The 22,361-nt window shown below is 33.8% G+C and overlaps 5 protein-coding genes and 1 non-coding gene across 7 annotated transcripts; 3 read left to right on the forward strand and 3 right to left on the reverse strand.

Annotated features, from left to right (window-relative positions):
• The first annotated feature begins 240 nt into the window (after nt 1-240).
• On the forward strand, nt 241-1,952 carry LOC140671280 (GTP-binding protein 10 homolog). The gene is made up of 4 exons (XM_072902536.1): nt 241-440; nt 566-869; nt 969-1,187; nt 1,306-1,952. The coding sequence occupies exons 1-4, from the start codon at nt 402-404 to the stop codon at nt 1,911-1,913; spliced, it is 1,170 nt and encodes a 389-aa protein (XP_072758637.1). The 5' UTR covers nt 241-401; the 3' UTR covers nt 1,914-1,952.
• A 140-nt stretch (nt 1,953-2,092) lies between these two features.
• Nucleotides 2,093-4,259, reverse strand: Tcs4 (Threonyl-carbamoyl synthesis 4). Its single transcript, XM_072902535.1, has 5 exons — nt 3,757-4,259; nt 3,249-3,507; nt 3,045-3,173; nt 2,512-2,868; nt 2,093-2,449 (listed from the first exon to the last, which is right to left on the reverse strand). Exons 1-5 carry the CDS (start codon nt 3,993-3,995, stop codon nt 2,150-2,152), a joined length of 1,284 nt encoding a protein of 427 aa, XP_072758636.1. The 5' UTR covers nt 3,996-4,259; the 3' UTR covers nt 2,093-2,149.
• A 112-nt stretch (nt 4,260-4,371) lies between these two features.
• On the forward strand, nt 4,372-4,478 carry LOC140671511 (U6 spliceosomal RNA). Its single transcript, XR_012047753.1, has one exon. It is a non-coding gene; the product is annotated as a U6 spliceosomal RNA (small nuclear RNA).
• A 573-nt stretch (nt 4,479-5,051) lies between these two features.
• On the reverse strand, nt 5,052-14,451 carry LOC140671051 (uncharacterized). Of its 2 annotated transcripts, none has more exons than XM_072902073.1 (11): nt 14,339-14,451; nt 13,971-14,070; nt 10,640-11,226; nt 9,544-10,469; nt 9,279-9,445; nt 9,027-9,200; nt 8,630-8,941; nt 8,394-8,550; nt 8,184-8,311; nt 6,834-7,439; nt 5,052-5,815 (listed from the first exon to the last, which is right to left on the reverse strand). In XM_072902073.1, the coding sequence occupies exons 1-11, from the start codon at nt 14,347-14,349 to the stop codon at nt 5,639-5,641; spliced, it is 3,345 nt and encodes a 1,114-aa protein (XP_072758174.1). In that variant the 5' UTR covers nt 14,350-14,451; the 3' UTR covers nt 5,052-5,638. The 2 variants fall into 2 exon arrangements, with proteins under 2 accessions (XP_072758174.1, XP_072758175.1); XM_072902074.1 differs by lacking the exon at nt 14,339-14,451 and adding an exon at nt 14,199-14,316.
• Nucleotides 14,452-14,666: 215 nt separating this feature from the next.
• On the forward strand, nt 14,667-18,069 carry Dbp80 (putative ATP-dependent RNA helicase Dbp80). The gene is made up of 8 exons (XM_072901775.1): nt 14,667-14,875; nt 15,175-15,419; nt 15,513-15,605; nt 15,691-15,908; nt 15,993-16,197; nt 16,286-16,523; nt 16,600-16,762; nt 16,905-18,069. The coding sequence occupies exons 1-8, from the start codon at nt 14,813-14,815 to the stop codon at nt 17,156-17,158; spliced, it is 1,479 nt and encodes a 492-aa protein (XP_072757876.1). The 5' UTR covers nt 14,667-14,812; the 3' UTR covers nt 17,159-18,069.
• A 263-nt stretch (nt 18,070-18,332) lies between these two features.
• On the reverse strand, nt 18,333-21,844 carry LOC140670913 (heat shock protein 60A). Its single transcript, XM_072901768.1, has 5 exons — nt 21,688-21,844; nt 20,429-20,840; nt 19,670-20,256; nt 19,281-19,584; nt 18,333-19,191 (listed from the first exon to the last, which is right to left on the reverse strand). Exons 2-5 carry the CDS (start codon nt 20,838-20,840, stop codon nt 18,782-18,784), a joined length of 1,713 nt encoding a protein of 570 aa, XP_072757869.1. The 5' UTR covers nt 21,688-21,844; the 3' UTR covers nt 18,333-18,781.
• Nucleotides 21,845-22,361: the final 517 nt, after the last annotated feature.

The following is a 22,361-nucleotide window of genomic DNA, read 5'->3' on the forward strand; positions in this document are numbered from 1 at the left end:
TGCGTCTGATTATACCTTTAACGAATATTTCTTTTCTGAATATCGAAGCGAGGACATTGCCGGAAAACACGGTTTGCACTTTGTAACAGTTCTTTGTAACGGTTGCATTAAAAACAAAATGGCTGAAATGAGGATTAAATGCCATCTAGAAGCAACTTTTCGCAAACTTATCGATAAATTTCGATCGGTAATCTCGGTCGGTAAGTTAGCGTGTATCGTACAAAATATACAAATATACAGTGTGTGCAGCAATAACCTAACCTAACTTCTTTACAAAAATGAAATGTTATACGATTGATGAGTAAAGGAAATTAAATAAATCAAAAGACAAGCAAGTATAAAAACGGGAAAAAAATAAATAAAAAATTTGAAATTACGTATTTCTTAAAACATTTATCATAATGGTACTTTTGACACAGATTTTAGATTGTGTCAAAAAGGTAAAGTGGATATTTTTTTTTAAATTATGCAAATAGGATAGTATATATTTAAATAAATTATAGGATAATATATATTTAAATAGGAAGTGTCTTATTTTCAAAAGAGACATTTTGCTTTTTTGTAGCTACCCAGAAAATATCTACGTTCGAGATTCATTGACACACTACGTCTTCATGTCAGGGGAGGCACAGGAGGTGCTGGCTTACCTCATTACGGTGGAATCGGAGGGCCAGGAGGTAACGTGTACGTGATTGCGAAAGATGGGCTGAGTCTACAGAACATTGCCAAGAGCTTGAAGAGCAAACGGATCAAAGCAGATCCGGGAAGTGATAGTAAGGCCAAAGGAATTATAGGTGTACCTGGTCAAGACAAGATTATTTCAGTCCCATGTGGCATTACGATATACAATCAGAATGGAGTATTGCTAGGTAATTTAATCAAAATTTTTCAAGCATTACATTACATTTTACGTTATTTATATATATTAATCGTTTATTTTTTGTTTTTCTTCACTATTGAAAATTTAGGAGAGTTAAACAACGAAAACACAAAATTACTGGTAGCAAAAGGTGGAATGGGTGGTTGTGAGCAGACAGGTTATTGGGGATTAAAAGGAGAATCTCAGACTATAAAACTGGACTTGAAATTAATTGCCGACGTCGGACTAGTCGGTTTTCCCAATGCTGGCAAAAGCACATTCTTGGAAGCACTTTCAAAAGCTAAACCTAAAATTGCTAGTTATCCCTGTAAGAACTCATTTCTACACAATCATAATTTATTCAATGTTATTACATTATCTTAAAGAAATCTGTTTTTTTAATTGATATTTGGGATCAGATTTTGCAACTGTATATTTTATTGCAGTTACTACTATAAGGCCGAAATTGGGGGTCATAAAGTATGAAGATCATAGGCAAATTACTGTTGCGGACTTACCAGGTCTGATTGAGGGTGCGCATATGAATATTGGAATGGGTCACAAATTCTTGAAGCATATCGAAAGAACAAAACTGCTCTTGTTCATTGTAGACATACAAGGTTTTCAATTGTCGCCCAAACATGTGCACAGATCTTGTTTGGAAACTGTGGTTTTACTAAACAAGGAGATCGAGCTTTATAAACCGGACCTATTAAAAATGCCAATCATGATTTTAATCAATAAGATGGACACTGATAATGCTGATAATATCCTCAAAGAAATTAAGTCGACACTACACGATTTATCTGATTATGTGGCTACATGTCCAGAGGAAATGCGCCCTGAGCAAATTATACAAATCGACGATATATTACCAGTGTCTTTAATTTCGAAAAATAAATCACAGATAGAAGAAATTAAAAAGAAAATACGAAATATCTTAGATAAATATGAAGAACAGCAACACATCAATCAATATGGTGATTCCTTGGACTTCCAGCTGTTAGATAGGATAAAGCAGCAAAATAAACAACATACATCGACTGTTGTATAAATTTGTATAACACACGAAAATAAATGTAAATTTGTAAATTAATTACAATATATTGAGTTATTAATTATACTATTTTATTCTTAATAACGACATCTCAAAAATGTGTCAAGATCTCAATTTTCAAAAGTGGAATAATTTTTTTATTCCATCTCAAATTTTTTTTTAGCAAGTTTAATTGTTCGATAACGAATAATGGAGGTCCAAATAAAAGATTGAAATTGAATATCCATCGGTTTTTAATCTAAAAGCGCCTTTAATTTTACTAATTTACATTTAATGCCCGCATCTTGCACTCTTTCGATCCAACTTTCCCCGAGTGGTACCTTTTTCTCGACAGTTACCATTTCAATTTCATCTCTATCTCGGATAACGCCTGCATTTGCCATCCACCTCTCCATGCCATTCCATGCTATCATTACACCATTGTCGTTACATAATCGGGGTGGAGTTCTAACGAATTTAAAACCTTTTTCCAAGCAAACAATTTCTAAAGCTTTTGCTAAGAAATTGTTGCACGCCACTCCACCAGATACTACCTGCATTTAAATAAATATGTAGAATGAATCGAAAATTTATGAGAGTAGTCTTACCAACATACCAAAGTTCGTTTGTCCTGCGATATCAAATTCATATTATTAATAAATTCCATTGCCCTTTGCGTTCTGTGACACATATGTCTTACAGCAGATATTTGCAGCGCAGCACAGAGATTATACACATCAGGGATCACCGTGCTGCCATCAACATCAAGTTCCTTTTCTTGTTTGCTAATATATTTCAAAGTTCTGTTTAACATACCCGAGAAAGTAAATTGGCAATCTCTCTTTCTCATCATGACAGGCTCAAAAACAAATTTAGTCGGATCTGTCGCTTTGCTCGCTGCACTCTCTATGGCTTGGCCACCGCTCATATGCGAAAATTCTGGTATATTTGCAAGCTTGAGTCTGCGAGCAACCTACAATCGTTATTAAATTATGTTGGAGATTTTTGTCTTTTTCTGTTACATATAATACTATAAAATTTTGCCTATATATAACTTTTGAAACCAAAATTGATATTAAATTTATCAAGAAATTAAAATAGAGAACAAGTATAATAATATTACATATAAGTAGCAAACTTTGCAAATACCTTATCAAAAACTTCACCAGGTGCATTATCCAATGTAGTACCTAGCGTGTAAAATTTGTCGACATTTTCAACAATCGCTAGTAAACTATGGCCACCTGATACAAGCAAAACGAGATAAGGAAGATCTATCTATAAAATATTATATGAATAATTCATACTGCATATAGCACATATGCTTTATATGTAACTATAGTTCCAACATACTTTCTCTACCATCCGTACAGTTAATGCATGAGCTTCCATATGATGTATTGGTATATATGGCTTGTTACCAATCCTAGAGAGATATTTGCCAAAGGTATTTCCAACGGCAAGTGATAAAGCAAGGCCTGGTTTAGTTGTGGTTGCGATAGCATCTATATCTCTTAATTTTAAATTTGCTGATCTCAGCGCGTCTTCACAGACTGTTGTAATCTGTTGCCTGTGCATATTGCTGGCAATTGTAGGTATTATTCCGCCATGTCTGAAAAACAAGAATACAATGGCAATTAAAATATACTGCTAAATATTTTTTAAATTGTCATTTTTCTTAAAAATGATGTAGATAAAGTTTTTTAATAATATGTATATATACAGAAACTAATTAATATTTTATGTAATGTAATTAAATATAGTATTATCTTAAGAAATTAATAACTGTGGACTAAACATATGTAACTCATATTGATCTTCCAAACATACGTGATTCGCGAGATATGATAATCGCAATTACTTTAAGTGAGTAAGATGCTGCGAGTTTATCACCTCGCTCAGTATTTTTCCTGTAGCGTCTACGATTCCGCATCCTGTATCATCGCAGCTTGTTTCGATTCCTAAAATAACAGCCGGCCTGTCATCCGCAAACTTTCGTAACACATTTAACGTCCGGTTACTTGTACGTAGAAATTTCAAACGTCTCGACTGACAGAACTCTAATGATTTACATGACAAAAAGTATGCGCGCATGGCCATTGTATATGTCAAACAACGAAATATTATCACTGATGTTATTAATATATAAAACACAAAACAGGTTGTAGGTTATATCAAAAATGTAAAACTTGCGTGTATATCTTAATTAAATTAAAATACACAAATACACGTTCTCGTTATAATTGTTGTACATTCTTCTCGCTAATTCTTGTTAATAAAGAAAAATATATATTCGAATTCTCATTCAAATGTATAGAAATCATTTATGTACACAATTACGGTCGACCGTCGACGACCGGTCTCTCTTTGTAGTACATAATTTCACCACTAGGCGGCGATTTGTTACTTCCAATTTCTCGCAGGCACACTTGCAATGATACATACTTTATAAGCAAGTTTTTCCAACCATATAAATGTACTTGCTTCGGCAGTACATATACTAAAATTGGAACGATACAGAGAAGATTAGCATGGCCCCTGCGCAAGGATGACACGCAAAATCGTGAAGCGTTCCACATTTTTTGCTCCCAATTAATTTAATATTAATTAATCGTATCTGTGTACCGCACATACACACAAATATAATTTTGAAAATTTAAATAAACTAATTATAATTTTTATTGAAAAAGAGGCAATTAATAGTTACTAAAAATTTTACTCATTAAATATAAATTATTAATATAAATTATGTTTGCAATTTATCAATAAATGTAAAATATATTATAAAAATCTTTGTACTCTTAATAGCAATTTAAAAAAAACAAAGAGAAGAATGTTTATATATAAATATTATGCATAATGTTATTCTGTTTATATATGCTTATATACGTTATCAATAATCTCCTTTTACATATAATGCTCATTTTTACTTTTCTAATTTACAAACACGCCTTGTAAAAATAAATTTGTAAACTTATTGTTAATAAAATACATATAATGAAATTAGAACTGATGATATTCTAAATGAGCTGCAGTTATTTATTCCAATATGATTATTTATGCACTATAAGTTTATCATCGATTATCTAAATTAATACATATATATACATATTATCGATATATAATAGGATCTTTCGTATAATGAGCATTCTCTCTCTTATTTAAATAATTATTCTATACTGTGGCTCGCGAGATATTTATCAGATATAGCTGATTTTAATAGAATAAATTTTATTTCCGCTCGTAAAGAGCACTAAAGCTTTAAGAAAGTATTATCACTATATATAATATACATATCATTATAATAAATTTCGTACAAGCATTCTCTTCTTCTATATTTGCATATTGTTGCATGTTACTTTATTTTATATCCACATCATTATACATAATTTTATACGAAATATACAATTTTTTCTTATATATACATAAATGAGTTCTCATAAATAATAACGAATGTCTCGTACTTGATTGAAAAATTTCGAGAACTCTTACCGTTTATATCATTCTTCCATTAGAGATCTAGCAGAAGTATCACTACGTCCTCACTAACTTTACAAATTTCTATAGTAATGTGGAATATATACGTGTATAAAATATATAGATATACATGTTTTTACCTCTATCAAACAGAGAAAAATCTAATAAATCTTGAAATAAGAAGAGTACCGTCGAGAAAAGGAGAGCCGCGGTTTACATGGAATTAACGCTAAGAATATGCTGATATAATATTTCAACATTCATCTCTAAGATTTCTTCGCGATCGCCGTTACCACTTTATTGGCGAGAGTGCTTTGCGGCACAAGGCGAACAGTTATCAGCGATAGATCGAGCATTTTACGCTGGTATTTCTTGTGAAACACCATGGCAGCGGATTGTGTCTTAAACACAATGGTCGCGTTACCCTCGCCCATACGTATGCTCTATAACACGAAGAATAGAAAATATACTGTTATTAGATTGTCAATTTATAAAATAAACATAAAAGAGAAATGTCTATGTATAAGCAATAAAAAAATATGATGAATTTTAAAGACAATTAACGAGTTTTCTTTAACATAATTGTTTGTGTTGCATACATTTTTGAGAGGAACAAAATAAGGAAAATTCATAAAGTCATTAACAAATTCAAGTTTTGCAGAATTTGTGGTTGGTTTTATTACAACAGTTGTCTCTCAAATTCGTGCTGCGATGTAAAGGTTACAAATTTTATCACATTTTTAAAGTTGTTCAATCACATCTCTTATCACAAGAAAAAAAAAATTGGAAAAATTATATATAAACTAAAAATAATATATATGTCAATTATCAAATTTGTGATTATACTATAACATTATAAAACGATTTTTTTAGCTTGTATATATGTATATAACATTTGATCAACTGCATTAAACCCTAGTCATTACATTACACGCAATGTATTTAAAATAAATCAACACATTATAAAATCATTGATTTTAATAATTCAATGTAAAACAAATTCATTATACATACAATGTATGTAAGGAACGTGTATCATAGAAATATTGTTTATTCATAGTTATGATACATATCTTTGGAATCTTTGGAATGGTTAAAGCTATTTAAATTAATGGTTAAAGAATATCGATCAAACATACATCAAATACAAGCCTCTAATACTCTGCTACAATACTTTGTAGTTACAAATTGTCTATAAAAAATAATACCTTTGTTATCTTACATGCGCATTAACATGTGTATTTTAAGCTTCTTTCCAAATAAAACAATTCTTATAGAGAAATATAAATAAAAAGCGCATGCAGAAAATAAATCGTTATGCTTAGTATCCATAAACCTAAATCTAAACATTTTCCATAAAATTAAAAGTGAGGAAAATACATGAAATGTAGTAAATGTAAGCGTGTCAATAATTGATGAAAACGAGTGCCAGATGAAACATTCTCATGTAAATATAGTCACCTCAATGGTTCCGATGGCTTGACACATACGTCTGATTTGGGCCTCAGAAGTGCTCGCAGCCAAATTCTCTAATTTAACTGTATTTGTCTTTATCTCGGGTAACTTTTTCGCTTGAACTGCAGACTTTTGCAACACGAGTCGCTGGGAATTTTGTTGCGCATTCATAACTTTTTGGACATTCGCGCTATCGTTGATTACAGTTTTCTGCAAGTTCCCAGGTGTTTTATGCGTTACCATTCTTTGACCAACATTTGTAGTTTTCGGTCCAACAGTTCCAGATTTTTGTAATACATTAACTTTATTCTGTACGATTTTCTGCGTTTGCACAGCTTGCGTGTTCGGTTGTAATCCCTGATTCTTCTGTAAATTGGAGACAGTTTTCTGTATTGTAGTAGCGATTTTTTGTGAATTTAGCAGAGGCTTCTGTATCACAACTCTTCGTGTGCCAGATTGTTGTATCACTTGTCTCGTTGGTACAACATCGCCAGTTTGATTAGTTGCGTATCCAGAGTTATTATCTCTCGAACCGATTGTATCTGACAAATCGTTAGCTTGTATAGTTGGTATCGTTCTGACAATTCGCATATTAGACGGTCTGTCTGCTCCCTACAACAAAAAATACGTTATTTTAGATAAAAGTTAGTTTATTTAAATTAGTTATTTATTATCAAAATAACAATAATAGTGTAAAAAAAAATTAAACAATATTAACAATATATAACTATATTTATTCAAAAAATATATTTCCCCTAAATAATTTACTTTAATCAAAAAGTTTACAAATTTTGAATTTTTAAAAATCTGTTAAGATATATTTAGTCTGGAGGAAAAATGAGAAAAGAAACAAAATTTATTGAAAAAGTATATTTTATTAGAACATAAGAAAAATGTACAGAGTACAACTTTAAAAAAATTGTGTAATTAAATGAAATTTCATTTAAAAATGCATATAATTAATGATAAAATATATATATTTAAAAAACATTTTCTACTAATTGGCAAACATGCAGTACAACAAAACTGCTGATTCTGAAGAGAAAATAATTTATTCAGTCTAAGTGTACTATAGCTATATCCAATTTTTATATGCACATAAGTACATTTACATACAATTATATAGCCTTTTGTAACTGTGCATAAGTATTATGTAAATTGCATTAAAAAAATACTATCACTGTTCCTGTCACTTATAATTGAATTATATGATAAATAGCAGAATAGGAGTTTGTTGTAAAGTTTCTCTTTACAAGTGCAGAAATATTTATGTATATTATACAATTGTATAATTTATACATCTTGTTATCAATCATGATTGAGGAATATAATATAGGTATACATTTAATGTTGTACCTCTATGTTCTGTATATTGACAGGACGGCCACGTCCTTTAGCAATACCAGGGCGAGTTTTAACACCGTCCTTTACAATCCCCATCAATGTTGACGCAGGTTTTATTTCTTGCTGTGTATTTTCACTCACTAAAATATTTCGGTCATATTGTTGTAATTGACAAAAAAAATGTAGACGTTTACAAAAAGTGTGGATAACAAATCAACTTACCTGCAGTATTTGAATCGATCTTAACATCTTCATTTTGTTTCTCCATCGCAGCCATCTTACGTCTGTTTTCCTTCTCGCGTAATATCTTTTCCCGAAGACGTTTTTGCTCTTCCATTTTTTTACGGTATTCCTGCATCTCTGGATCATTATCTTCATCCTGAAATCATAGCTTTGCGATGTATTTAGATTCTATCATAATTAATTAAAGTAAATTCTTTGTAAAACGAGCAACTCACTTTGTCAACGACAGCGTCACTTGCAGTATCCACTCTTCGCACCTCTTGAAGATTTCTGTTAGACGATTTATTGCGTTTTGGACTTACTTCCCGCGGCTCCTTGTCCAAAGACTCAGATATCCTCTTTTGCGGCGGTCTATTTGCTCCACGAGGTGCAATATTCGGCGGTCTGGAAAATTTCAGACTGTGAACTTGATCATAAGAGTCGCCGCGATACATATTTTGTGGCGTTCTGCTCCTCTGTGTATGATCGTTCCTTGCTCGTAGCGGCAAATCTCTTTCTCGATAATTTTGATGAGATCCTCTATAATCCTAATAAAGAGAAAACAAAACGATTGATTGTTCGAAACAAGCAACTTAATACAAGCATCACTTTCGAATTACGCATAACATTTACCTCTTGATAGTTATCCCTTTGCTCCCATTGGTTATTCAATTTATATTTATTACCATCATTGTAGCTACCCTCTCGGGAATAATTGTTATCGGCAGGATAATGTTTATTCGGACTAGTCTGAAGCTTCTGTGGTCTATTTTCTTGCCACACGTCAGAAAAATATGCGTATGGATCCTATATATGATATCGATATTGATAATTTACAAGTTTATTCACTTTTTGCTTTGACATGTCTTATGTATTATTACTTACGTCACTTTTATTTTGCTGATAATTTTGTTGATAATTTTGCTGCGATGAACCTTGTTGGGCCTGATTATAAGGTCCCTGATTTTGATACGATGACGGCGGTTGCGGAAACTGTCCACTATGAGAAACTTGCGGTTGAGTTTGTTGATTAGAATCCCAAACGAGTCGAGCTGCCACGCAATTATCACAAGAGAAAAACTTTTTAGTAAAAGTATCAATAATCCAGATACATTCGATATACATAAATTCATTTGTTAGAGATACTTACTATCATTCGCAGGTTGAACGGTGCCTCTAAAATGAGGATTGATTAGAATCTTGTGGCCTGGAGGTAAAGACACACTGTGTGATACATTAGACGCCGACTGTTGCGCTACCGGTTGCATCGTATTATTAAATTGGTTATTGGGTACTTGATCGGAAGGATGAAAACCGGGTCTTGCGTCATACGCGTTTCGACCTTCGAACTGGGGCTCTTGAAACTGTGGCGGCGGCAGTCTGTTCTCGAAGGGCGGCGGCTGACTAGACATTTGCACGTTCGGCGGCAGATTTTGCATGGGCGGACCTTGAGAGGCGCTTGGCAGCGCTTGCTGCTGGCGCGGAAATCCTTGACCCATAGACGCTGGCAGAGTTCCTCCTCCAGGTAACAACATATTGGGCGGATTTCCAGGTAGCAACAGGCAGTTTGGGTTACCGAGAAGCGATCCTCCTCCAGGATTTCCTTGCAATAAAGGTCCTCCCTGATTCCCTTGCATACTCGGTCGATTTTCCTGCATGACACCGCCCGGATTTGGAAACGGTGGCTGCATCGGGGGATGATACGGCGGCTGCTGGTTGGGCGGACAATTATAATTCGGTCCTTGCATAGATCCTCCCGCCAAGGGATTCCTAAGTCCATACTCGGGCAGTCTTTGACTGCCAATCGGACGCGGTCCCATCGGGCCCTGGAATTGTCCGGGATTGAACTGCGGCCTATTCTCCGCAAATTGCGCCGGCGGCCCTTGCAACGGACCATTTGGACCGAAGGGCTGTTGAAAGGGCTGTTGTGAATTAGCTTGTTGTTGATACATTATTTGCTGCTGATTTGGTACGTTACTTGGTACGCCAAGAAGACACGTCGGTCTGGTATCTATTAGTGGCGGTCTACAAGCAGGCGGTTGATTATCAAAATTACCGGGCCGTGCTATACCAAACCTGCAAACAAAGCATTTCATAAGAAGAAAATAATGTAAATAACATTTTAAATATTTTATTTTTATTTAGTCAATTATTAAAATCATTATTATATATTATTTATATGTATATTAATATATATTGCTATTATTATATAACTGTACCATTTATTATTAGAATCACATTGTTACCTTGGATTGAAGTTTCCAGTGTTTTGTACGTTAAATCGTCCTCCTCTGCTTCCTCTTACTCCGCGGCCTCGTCCTCTTCCTCTGAACGGCGCTCTGGATGGTTCTGACGTGACGACACTCTCTAAAGTATCCGGGATATCATTGTTCATCTTTGGAGAAATCATCGTACGCTCGTTTTGAAATCTATTACGCCTCTCCTTCGCTTCTTCGCAGTCGTCGTCCTCCATTCCTTGCCCGTTGCCGATGTAAACAGTCTTCTGCATGTTTCTTTGGAGCTTCTCGCGCAGATCGCCCTTGCCAATATTATTAGAAACATTAACGTTATTCGACTCCGGATTTTTGCCCGACTGACGCGATGCCTGCTCATTCGCATACTGCTCGGCACCTTCTTGCTCGTAATACGACGACGAAGGCTGTATCTCCATCTGATGTTCTCCATCTTTATAGAAATCGTTATCGCTACGTTTATCAGTATTGCCTCTACTAAACTCTATATTCTCGTCTTCGCCATCTAAGTCGTCGAGCGCGTCCGTGACTCCTAAGTCCAGTACATCATCTGTTTCCTCTTCTCCCTTATAGCTATTCTGCTGCTCGGGGAATCAAATTGGCAGATATTTGTAATGTAAATACGAGATATTTATCCATATAATATGTAGTTATAATCTACGTTTCATTATATCATAACTAATGTGTATTTAAAATGTGCATAAATGGAATATCCTCCTTTCTCTCCAACTGTTTGTGAAAACTATCGATATGTACACTCGCATATGGTATCGTATGAGTCCTGATTCCTGATTCTGGTGCGCATTTGATCCCCACGCGATAAACGTAACTTTCGTGAGAATTTTCTTCCTTATAAACATTTCTTTCTTCTACTAATCTACTACATCCATTAACATACTGAGGAAACATGCTCTTATCTCTCTAACGGTAATAATAATCAAACGGAAAGATTTTATAAACAAATGTGATTGATGATTGTGACAAGTCCGAGTACACAGTGGTGGAAAATTGTGATTATGTGCAATATTTTCGGTGATATATAACAACCGGTAGCTTAAATCGGTAAAATATTAATCGCGCGCGATGATAGACATATAATTATATAACATTCGATAAACACGAATTTGTATAATAAAACTTGCTTTGCTTATGCTTTGTATAAGATAAAATTTGCACATATCAGTGTACGATATAATTCAGTTTAAACAATTCAGTATATATGCAATTATATAAGAACTACAATTTGCCAAATATGTATTTACTTTTAAATTAAATTTTAGCGCGCATAAATTTCATACAATACATTTATATTGAAGATCGTATTACAATAATGTAAACTGTATAACTAGATACAAATAAAATGTGTATATTTATTCAATAATTTACAATTTTGAAATAAGTTTTAAAATAACATTAATACTGTATATATTGAGTATATTAAGTGAAAAAAATTCAAGTTATTGTGAAATTAGAATATATCTTATTGCATTGATATAACTAAATTATTTCTTACACATCGGTTTATTGGATGGTCTGGGGATACTTAATACTAAAAATCGCGTTTTACAATTTTGCATTAAAAAAAAAATGTGTGTAGCCTTTCACAATAATCGCTACATTGTTGAACATTGAAATAACAAAGTTTGTAATACATTGGAATGGCTTAATGTAAGAATTTACATCATAATAGAAAGTTTTCTCTCTATATAATTATCTCTATGAAGATTTATAGATATATTTTTAAATAAATTTGTGTTACTATTTTTAGAATGTATTGCATATACAAAAATTATAAATTTTTCTTTAACAATAACAATTTAATAAAATATTAATATTATATGAATAAATTAAAAAAATATTTCGTAATAAATAAATTTCTATTTATAATGATGTATCTGTATATTTTATATTCATCATCTTATATTAGGCCATTCTAAAAATAATTCTTCCGATAGGCGAGGCGAGATATAATCAGAGATTTACATTGGCAACTAGTAAAGTATCGAATTGTATATATCACCAATTTGCCATTTAAATGGTCTTATAACCACGTTGCAGATTTTTTGTGTTCATTTATCATTGATATCTCGCATAATCTTAATATACAAAAATTATCGCATTTACGCAGCAGGTAAAACAAATACATGTAGCATTCTGACACTATTAAATAAGTATCTTTTAATGCAATACTTGTCTAAAAAAATTATCTATACAAATTATCTGCATTATTAAAGATAAACATTTCAAAACAATAACCTCAAGCTGTTGAATGTACAAAAACAATATGCTATTACTAAAAAATAAAATGAATTACAGTAATATCGTTAATTTTTTGTCTGTATTAATCTTCAATCTAGTACTAATGTTATTTGTGTTCCAAACTCGTATATAAGTTTTTTTATCTATTATTAAAACACTTGCGAATCACAACACAGCTACCTGTATTTTTTCAACCTGTATAAAATTCTACAACTGTCCATCGACACGAATCATAATGCTTATATCAAGCATACATTTTTTTATACTGTAGTAACAATTTTCACAACCATTTGTAATCAAGCAAAAGTGTTCTTGCTGCACCTTGTTGAACAGTCTTAATATCACAAATTTTGTAGTACATATAACTACATGTGTAAAATATCGATTTCTTATGTAAATATATTTATTTAGAATTTATAATCAGAAAAATAGCCAATGTAATAAATACTGTAAACATATATGAATATATCTATGTGTGAATATTAGTAGTTAATATAATAATTATACATCACATATATTGTACGTTATATGTTCAAAATTTTCAAAAATATAGTTTAGATACCTTTCTAGTATAATCAAAAGTGCGCTAATAAAATCATCATTGCACCCATATGTACAATTCTATTTTTTTTCAGGTTACGCACAAAAAAAAATATTACACATTTTTTAATACACAATTAATAATATAAATATATACATTAGATATATTACTTGCTATATCTAAAATTAAAAACTTTGAACAATATCGAGTCTAACTTTCTTTGTCCATTGGAATTCCTTATAGAGAACATTAAATAAGAACATTTAGAAGAAATAAAAATACCATGGCCTCTAATAATTTTGGCAATTCCTACTTGTTTGTCGACATTAAATGATAATTGCAGAAATTATTTTTAACATGAATTAGGTCAACAAAAAAAAAAAAAGTAAAAATGTATAAAAACAAAGAATAAGGTACTTTCAAATTAAGGTAGCAAAAAGCGCGATTGAAATAGCTGAATACATCAAAGTAAAATATAAAGTTTTATTTGACTGAAGAAAAATAATGGGTAAACAATATGCTCACCCTTTCTATATCATAGTCATCTGCAAGAAGAGCTTCTTCCTCGTCGTTACCCAGATCATACTCCTCATCCCCGAGGTCTTCGTCTAGCAAGGTATCGTCACTAAAAGGATCAACGAGAAAAAAAAAAACATTTTAGGAGGAAACGTAAACGAAACACTAAGGTGGGAAAGCTCTCTCTCGCTTCGAGTCACTACAACGTCATTGTTAGAAGCGTTCGCTCATTCTAACCTGCTCATTTTCGCGAACGTTAAGGTGATCGTGACTCTCTGAAACGATTGTTTAATACATCATTCTTGAACGATACGAACTGATAATTCGAGATTCGCTTTTCTATCTATTTTACAAAAACGAGGAACGAAAACACTTACTGCTCTGACATGGTAAGCCTCCAATTTCTCGTAAGGTAGAAAGAACTCTGTGATGGCCAGTGATGGCCGCGATATATCGTATCGGGAGCTTATAAATCGATGAATGGAAATGAGCAATCGATTAATCGGGGTTGACTCTCCACAGTGCCTCCTGTCTAAAGTCACTAGATTATAGTGACTTTACTCCTGTCGATCCTTAAAACACCAACATTACTAGATTCTAGTGGAAATTGTGACGTACATTTTAGTGCAATTTCTTTCTCGGAATTGGCAGCCTCGATGCAGGAGCTTCGTATTTTTGCCACGTGAGTCGCTAAAATTAGTTTGAAGCTGAACCGAGTTTGTCATGTTTGGCGACCCATCACGACCTCACGAATCATTGGTAATTCGTTGTAACCGACAGTAACCGATTACATATTTTGGCGTGGTCCACGCGTTCAACGGAAAATCGTGAAAGAATAAAAACTGACGGATATGGCTTCGACTAAGGTCGACTGGGGTCAATATGCCGACGAACAGGACAAATTGGCATCAAAGGTAACGTAAAGCGTTCCCGCGGGAAATATATTACATCTTTGCTGGAGCATAATTATCTTTATGTTTACAATGCACGTTGAATGCGATAGAACATTATCGCTATTCATAATTGTGACTCATTATTCGATACACGATTCATTGTTTATCATGATAATAGATTTAACTATTATCCTACCCCGGTTAACCTATTTTTATGCACACACTTTACATGAGTGTGAAATAATTGTGTACTTGCTAATTTTAATTGTTACGTTCAACTTATTCAAATGGCTTATTTATTTATCGTATACTTCATATAGGTGACAAACTTGAACTTGGATAAACCAAATCCAGCCGCTCCAGCCATTCCCTCTGAATCTGTAAAGGATGGAGATCCAAAGAGCGATGATGATACATCGGAGGAGCCGATATCACTAGCAGAAAAATCACTCCTGCAAAAGATTATAAGAAAAAAATTAGTTGAAACAACGAAAGATATAGAGATTCAAAGACAGAATCCAAATTCTCCATTATATAGCGTCAAAACTTTTGATGCTCTTCATCTGTAAATAATAATAATAATTTTTATTCTATGCTTAAATAATGCTATATGTTGATATACATTTTTTTAGAAATATTTTATAATTTTCTATTATAGCAAGCCTGCGCTATTGAAAGGAGTATATGCTATGGGATTTAATGCTCCCTCCAGAATTCAAGAAACTGCTTTACCTACCTTACTCGCTGATCCGTAAGCATAAACCAGTTGCTTTCTATAATTCTTACATTTTTTTTTAAGACATAGTCTTTAAACTCTTCAAAAAAATTTTTTTTAGACCACAGAATATGATTGCACAATCTCAGTCTGGTACTGGTAAAACAGCTGCTTTTGTACTTGCTATGTTGAGTCGGGTGGATACTACAAAGGATTACCCACAAGTACTTTGTCTGTCACCTACGTACGAATTGGCGATTCAAACAGGCGAAGTAGCGGCAAGAATGTCACGCTTTTGTCCCGAGATAAAAATAAAGTACGCCGTGAGAGGAGAAGAAAGTAATATATTTCAATGTTTTTATGCAATTTGAGTTGTTTGTTCTGATTGAATTTTTACAATTGACATCGCTTTAACTATTTCAGTAAGTCGTGGATCAGGTGATAACATGAGTAAAAGTAGACCAAGAATCACCGAGCACATAATTATAGGAACCCCAGGCAAAGTGTTGGATTGGGGATATAAATTTAAATACTTTGAATTAGTCAAAATATCTGTTTTTGTGTTGGATGAAGCGGATGTAATGATTGCTACACAAGGTCACCAGGATCAATGCATTCGTATTCATAAGTAATTTCTTAGAGATGTTACAGTACATCATAATTAAATAGAATGTTTATAATTTACACGAGATTACTTATATTTATTTTTTGCATAGATTACTTCCACGTACATGTCAAATGATGTTCTTTTCCGCGACATATGAACCAGAAGTGATGAACTTTGCAGAGATCATAGTCAGTAATCCGTTAATAATACGGTTATTAAGAGAAGAGGAGAGTTTAGACAATATCAAACAATACTACATTAAATGCAAAAACGTAGATGAGAAATATACAGCTATTACTAACATTTATGGCGTAATAACAATCGGGCAAGCAATTATTTTTTGTCATGTAAGAACTCTGATTGTATTTTAAAAATTTATCAAGTCTATATAATTGTGATAAAATGGAACGTATGATTTTTCAGACAAAAAGAACAGCCAGTTGGTTGGCAGAGAAGATGACGAAAGATGGACATGCAGTAGCGATACTCTCTGGTGACTTGACAGTCGAACAAAGAATTTCCGTATTAGATAGATTTAGAGCAGGACTTGAGAAAGTTCTCATCACTACAAATGTCTTAGCCAGAGGTAAATGACATTGCAAATGTAACTGCTAAAAAAATTCACGGAATTACATAACGCTTATAATCCGTGAATTTTTTTAGCAATTATATTTAAGTATACTTTGACAATTTTATAAAGATGGTAATAAAATTTTTATATTTGACAGGCATTGATGTAGAACAGGTAACGATAGTCGTTAACTTCGATCTGCCGATGGATCAAAAACGACAAGCCGACTGCGAAACATATTTGCACAGGATTGGCAGAACAGGTCGATTCGGTAAATCGGGGATTGCCATTAATTTAATTGACTCGCCCCATGCGATGCAATTGTGCAATGACATAGAAAAACATTTTGGCAAAAAAATTCATTATCTAGACGCGGAGGATGCAGACGAAATCGAGAAAATTGGCGCTTAGAGAAACATATATAGCGAATATAAGTACCTTTTTATTATGAATATCTATAAGCTTAATATATATAGATATATAATATTTTTTAAAGCGGACTTCTTTGTATTTTGAATATGAAATATTTCTTTTCCACACATATGTAGACACACAGACACAACAATTCTACACTAAAAATTGCTTTTTTTCTATTCCTCTTATACTTCCGCCTTTGTCTATTTCTTTTGTATATTTCATTAGATTGAAATATGATTGGATGAGAAATATTGTAGGAATAAAAATATTTTTGGAAAATATTTTTATATGTGCATGTGTCGAAAACTCACATGTATGTAGGAACCATTATTTGTTTGCATATTAAGATTTTGCTTAACTTTAAATCAGAGTGGAATGTTTTTTCATTTGATTATATAATTCTATGATATGCTTGACCCAATACAATAATTTTATGTTATAGATAAATTTTTTACAAAAGCTTAAACGTGAGAATATTTTTTGTTAAATTTTTCTTGTTAATCGCGTGTGATGATTTGATCAGTCTGAATATCTCTTTGGACGTTTATGATCTCAGAAAATAATAATGATTTAATGAAGCATAATATTCCGAAAATATAAATGTCGACAGATATTTAAGATGACCACATCTGAATAGATGCATGTAAAATAATTACGACATATTTCTTAAACATGTAACTGAAAAATTGTTTTGACATATTTATAAATCATATTTCGTGTTTTGGTAAAATACTATTGAAAAAGACAAATTTATAAAACAAAAAGATGAATAATAATAAGAATGTTTATATTCTAATAAAAATTTCCATCTATGAAACTCTTCTTAATTATTTACTTGTTTGTAGTGATATAGTTTGTGAAATTAAGTATAACACGCACACATGGAAAAATAGGTTGTAATTTAAACGTACTTATTTATTAAACCAGAAAATAAATCTCTAATAATTATAAAATTATGAAAGAGTCTAAATAATTAACCTTCCACAATTAACATATACATTCATACTATTACATATACAGCTCTTATGAATACTATAATTGGGAAATTACACAAAATATATCAAGCATTAAAAAGCTACTAGTTTTTCTTTTTTCTGAAACAATATTTATATATAAAACAATTATATTATCTGGAACATAAGGGATTTAATGAACAAAATAATTGAAATTTATTCAGAAATTATTATGTAATTGGTTAAATCATTAATTTGTCACAAAATCACCTGTATAAACATATCAACAAGTTTAATGTAGTAACCGTTTTTTTTTTTTTTTACATTAAATGCATTTGTATATTTGAAACATTCTTATATGCACTACATATACTTACTTATTGAATGAAAAAAATGACCTGCTTGAAGTATATGATTGTAACTGTTACAGATCCGTTACAGAAACAATATGAAACCACTGTCTTCGAACGATGGATTTGTATTCGTGTCTGTTATCGCCTGTAATGTTTCAAAATACAAACTGTGACCGGAAATTTCTGTTCCGTTCGAAGACAGTGGTCGAGCTAAATGTCCGAAACTATTTTAACAACGTTGCGCGGCGTATTTAATAACGAACAAGATCGCGATACGAGCTGTCTCTTTCTCAGTCTTTGTCTTTCTTTTTTTACATGCCCATACCACCCATGCCGCCCATTCCTCCCATACCACCCATACCACCCATACCGCCTGGTAATTGCGGTTCTTCCTTGGGTATTTCAGTGACAACCGCTTCCGCCGTTGTCAACAACGATGCGACGCCCGCCGCGTCAGTGAGAGCGGTGCGTACAACTTTTGTGGGATCGATGATGCCCTTTTCGATCATGTCAACGTATTCATCCTTCAGGGCATCGTAACCCAACTTGCCCTCGCTCACTTTAGCCACCACCACACTGGCGTCAACACCAGCGTTTTGTGCAATTTGTAGACACGGCATACGCAGAGCATTTATTACAATTTTAATTCCGGTCTCCTGATCGCTGTTCACCGCCTTGACCTGTCGCAGAGCTGGGATGCACCTCAACAAAGCGGTGCCGCCTATAAAAAAAAAAAAAAAAAACAGTCGTAATAATATTATATTTATTAGTATATACATGAGAAATTTGGAGATAAAGATTAAAATTTACCTCCAGGAACAATTCCTTCCTCGACAGCGGCGCGAGTGGCATTGAGGGCATCGTGTACGCGGTCCTTCTTCTCATTAACTTCCACCTCGCTGCTTCCACCAACCCTCAAGACGGCGACTCCGGATGCTAACCTCGCCAAACGTTCCTGCAGTTTCTCTTTCTCATAATCGGACGTAGTGTTCTCGATTTGATCTCTAATTTGATCGGCTCTCCTATCGATATCATCTTTTTTCCCTTTGCCCTTCAAAATAAGAGTGTCATCTTTCGTGATAATAACTTCTCCCACCTGACCCAAGTCGCTTGCCTGGAATAGAAAATATTTTCTATAAAATTCTGCCAACTTGATTGAATTACAAGTTATTGAATTATTAAATCCAACATATATGTACCTGAACATCCTCCAGTTTGATAAGATTAGCGTCATCGCCGAATACAATACCACCAGTGGATATTGCCATATCTTGAAGAGTAGCTTTTCTATTGTCACCGAAACCGGGAGCTTTAACCGCAGCCACTTGCAATCCGATTTTCAAACGATTGACAACGAGCGTCGACAGAGCCTCGCCATCTACGTCCTCGGCAATTATGACGAGAGGTTTGCGTTGTGAGTTCGCCAGTTCTAAGGCGGGGATAATGCTCTGAACGGAGGAGATCTTCTTTTCGCTGAAAAGAAGGAGTGCGTCTTGAAACTCGACTCTGGCTCCTTTACTGGAATTGATAAAATATGGAGAGATGTAGCCTCTATCGAATTTCAATCCCTCTATGACTTCCAGTTCATCCGTGAGCGTTTTGCCATCCTTTACAGTAATTACACCTTCCTTTCCAACCTTCTTCATGGCGTCAGATATCAAGTTGCCGACGGCTTTGTCACCATTAGCGGATATCGTTGCTACTTGAGCAATTTCTTCAGGTGTCGTGACTGGTTTACTTAAAGTTTTCAACTCATCTTTGACTTTGTCTACTGCCAACATTACACCTGGAAAGTCACGGATTCTTTAATACATAACTCTATAAGAAAAATATATATTGGGTATATCAATCTTAAATTTATCTTGCAACGCAAGGTCAAAGATCAGCAGTGTTTCCTCAGACACTGCAAGATATAAAGATACAAATAATTTGTAAATTATATAAACCAATACACTTACCTCGTCTGATTTCTACAGGATTTGCACCTTTGCTGATCTTCTCAAATCCCTCTTTGGCTATAGCTCTAGCTAATATGGTTGCAGTTGTGGTACCATCACCAGCTTCTTCATTGGTGTTATTAGCTACATCCTGCACTAATTTGGCTCCAATATTTTGAAACTTATCCTTTAATTCGATACCTTTTGCCACAGTCACGCCGTCCTTTGTAATCTTTGGACTTCCCCAACTTTGTTCCAGAATAACATTACGACCTTTAGGACCCATTGTTACAGCAACAGCGTCTGCCAAAACGTCTACACCTTGCAACATCAAAGCACGAACGTCCGCTCCAAAACGCACATCTTTGGCGTAAGTACGTGCCTGCAATTGGCGCAGGGCAGTGCTTCTCAATAAGCTGGGTAGTTTATGCATCTATAAAAGAACGGAATGAATATTAGTCAAGGTTTTAATTTAAATATTATATTAGCAATATAAGTCCAACTATAAATAACTTTGTACTTTCTGATGCAATTATTAAAAATATAATGAAATATTTAATCAACTCGTTTTTTTTTTTTTTTGGCTACATTATTTTAAGCAAACAAGATAAAACATTTAATGACGTAAAGTACCAAATCTTATAAAACAAACAAAGGGATTAATAAATTAAGATAAATTGTTATAAAATCGAATCTTGCGTCATGTAAGCAGATGGCAAAAATATTGTAAAGTGTAATATTAAGTTCAACTAAAATGTTGAAATATTCATTGTAAAATACGCCAATGTAAAAATTTCGTTATCTGATTATGTGTGATATCGACACGATTTAACAAAAGAGATGTTTCGTTGAATAAAAAAAAAAAAAAAAAAAAAAAAAAAGAAATAATCACCGAAACGATTTATCGCGAATAATCGTGTAATTTCGTGTGTAAGTTACACGCTTTATATACAATTCATCAATCGCATTGGAAATTATCCACGATGGAAATGTGGTTATGTAAAGATCCGCGTGGAGCGGATCGAAGGTTATCGGAAGTTTCTAGAGTAAATAAATGCTTGCTTCTGCGAATCGGACTCGAAAATCGGAGCTCGACCGAGTCGGAAACCATTCGATCCCCTCGTCGAGGATCGCTTCCCGAGGAAGAAACGAGAATCCCGTCGATCATTCGCGAAGATCGCGCACGCGGCTCCCGGCCGGCTATATTCCTTCTAATTCGAAATTTCCTCGGGATCTTTTTCAGAGAATAATAACCGTATCGCGCAGTTTCGTCGCTTTACCTTTCTTTCTTAAAGTGATACTCCTCGGCGAAACTGATCGGCCGGTGTTGATCGGTGTCGAGAACGAGTGAAGATCGGCGCGACGTATCCGCACGTTGTCTCGCGACTACAATACGAGCGGAATGGAAGGAGAGGCGAGAACGTGCGCCATGAACACCCTCCCCTCTCCCCGCCCCTTCCCTCCCTCTCGCCCCGCGCCTCGTCCTCGGTTTTCATTGAAATTAACCTTTACCATCACGATAGATTGATTTAAAATAAAAATTATTTCATACTGATGGGAGAAGGATTTATTTCTGAAAGGATTTCTACAATTTTCCTGAACATTTTATGTCAAAGAATCGCGAAATCGCTGGATATGTTCAACGAGACCACCGCGTGGAATGGATTCTAGAAAGTACGATCGTCACGGTCCCGCGTGACGCAATCGACCGGCCGCCGTCAATCATTCTCACATGTCTACATGTTCCCTTAACTGTTATCATATATAATATTTAAAAGTATGCATCTTTTTGACATAATTATTCGCGGTTTCGCTGTCGCAAATTAACATTAAGATTCATTTTCGCTTATTCATCTTATCGAAATCAATTCCAAGATATTTGAGCTAAGATGCCTTTGTACGTTCTTTTTTCCTCTTATCTCTCCGTTGTAAACTATGACACGGCGATTATCGA

The sequence above is a fragment of the Anoplolepis gracilipes genome, chromosome 11, assembly GCF_047496725.1.
Source record: "Anoplolepis gracilipes chromosome 11, ASM4749672v1, whole genome shotgun sequence".
Taxonomy (NCBI): Eukaryota; Metazoa; Arthropoda; class Insecta; order Hymenoptera; family Formicidae; genus Anoplolepis; species Anoplolepis gracilipes.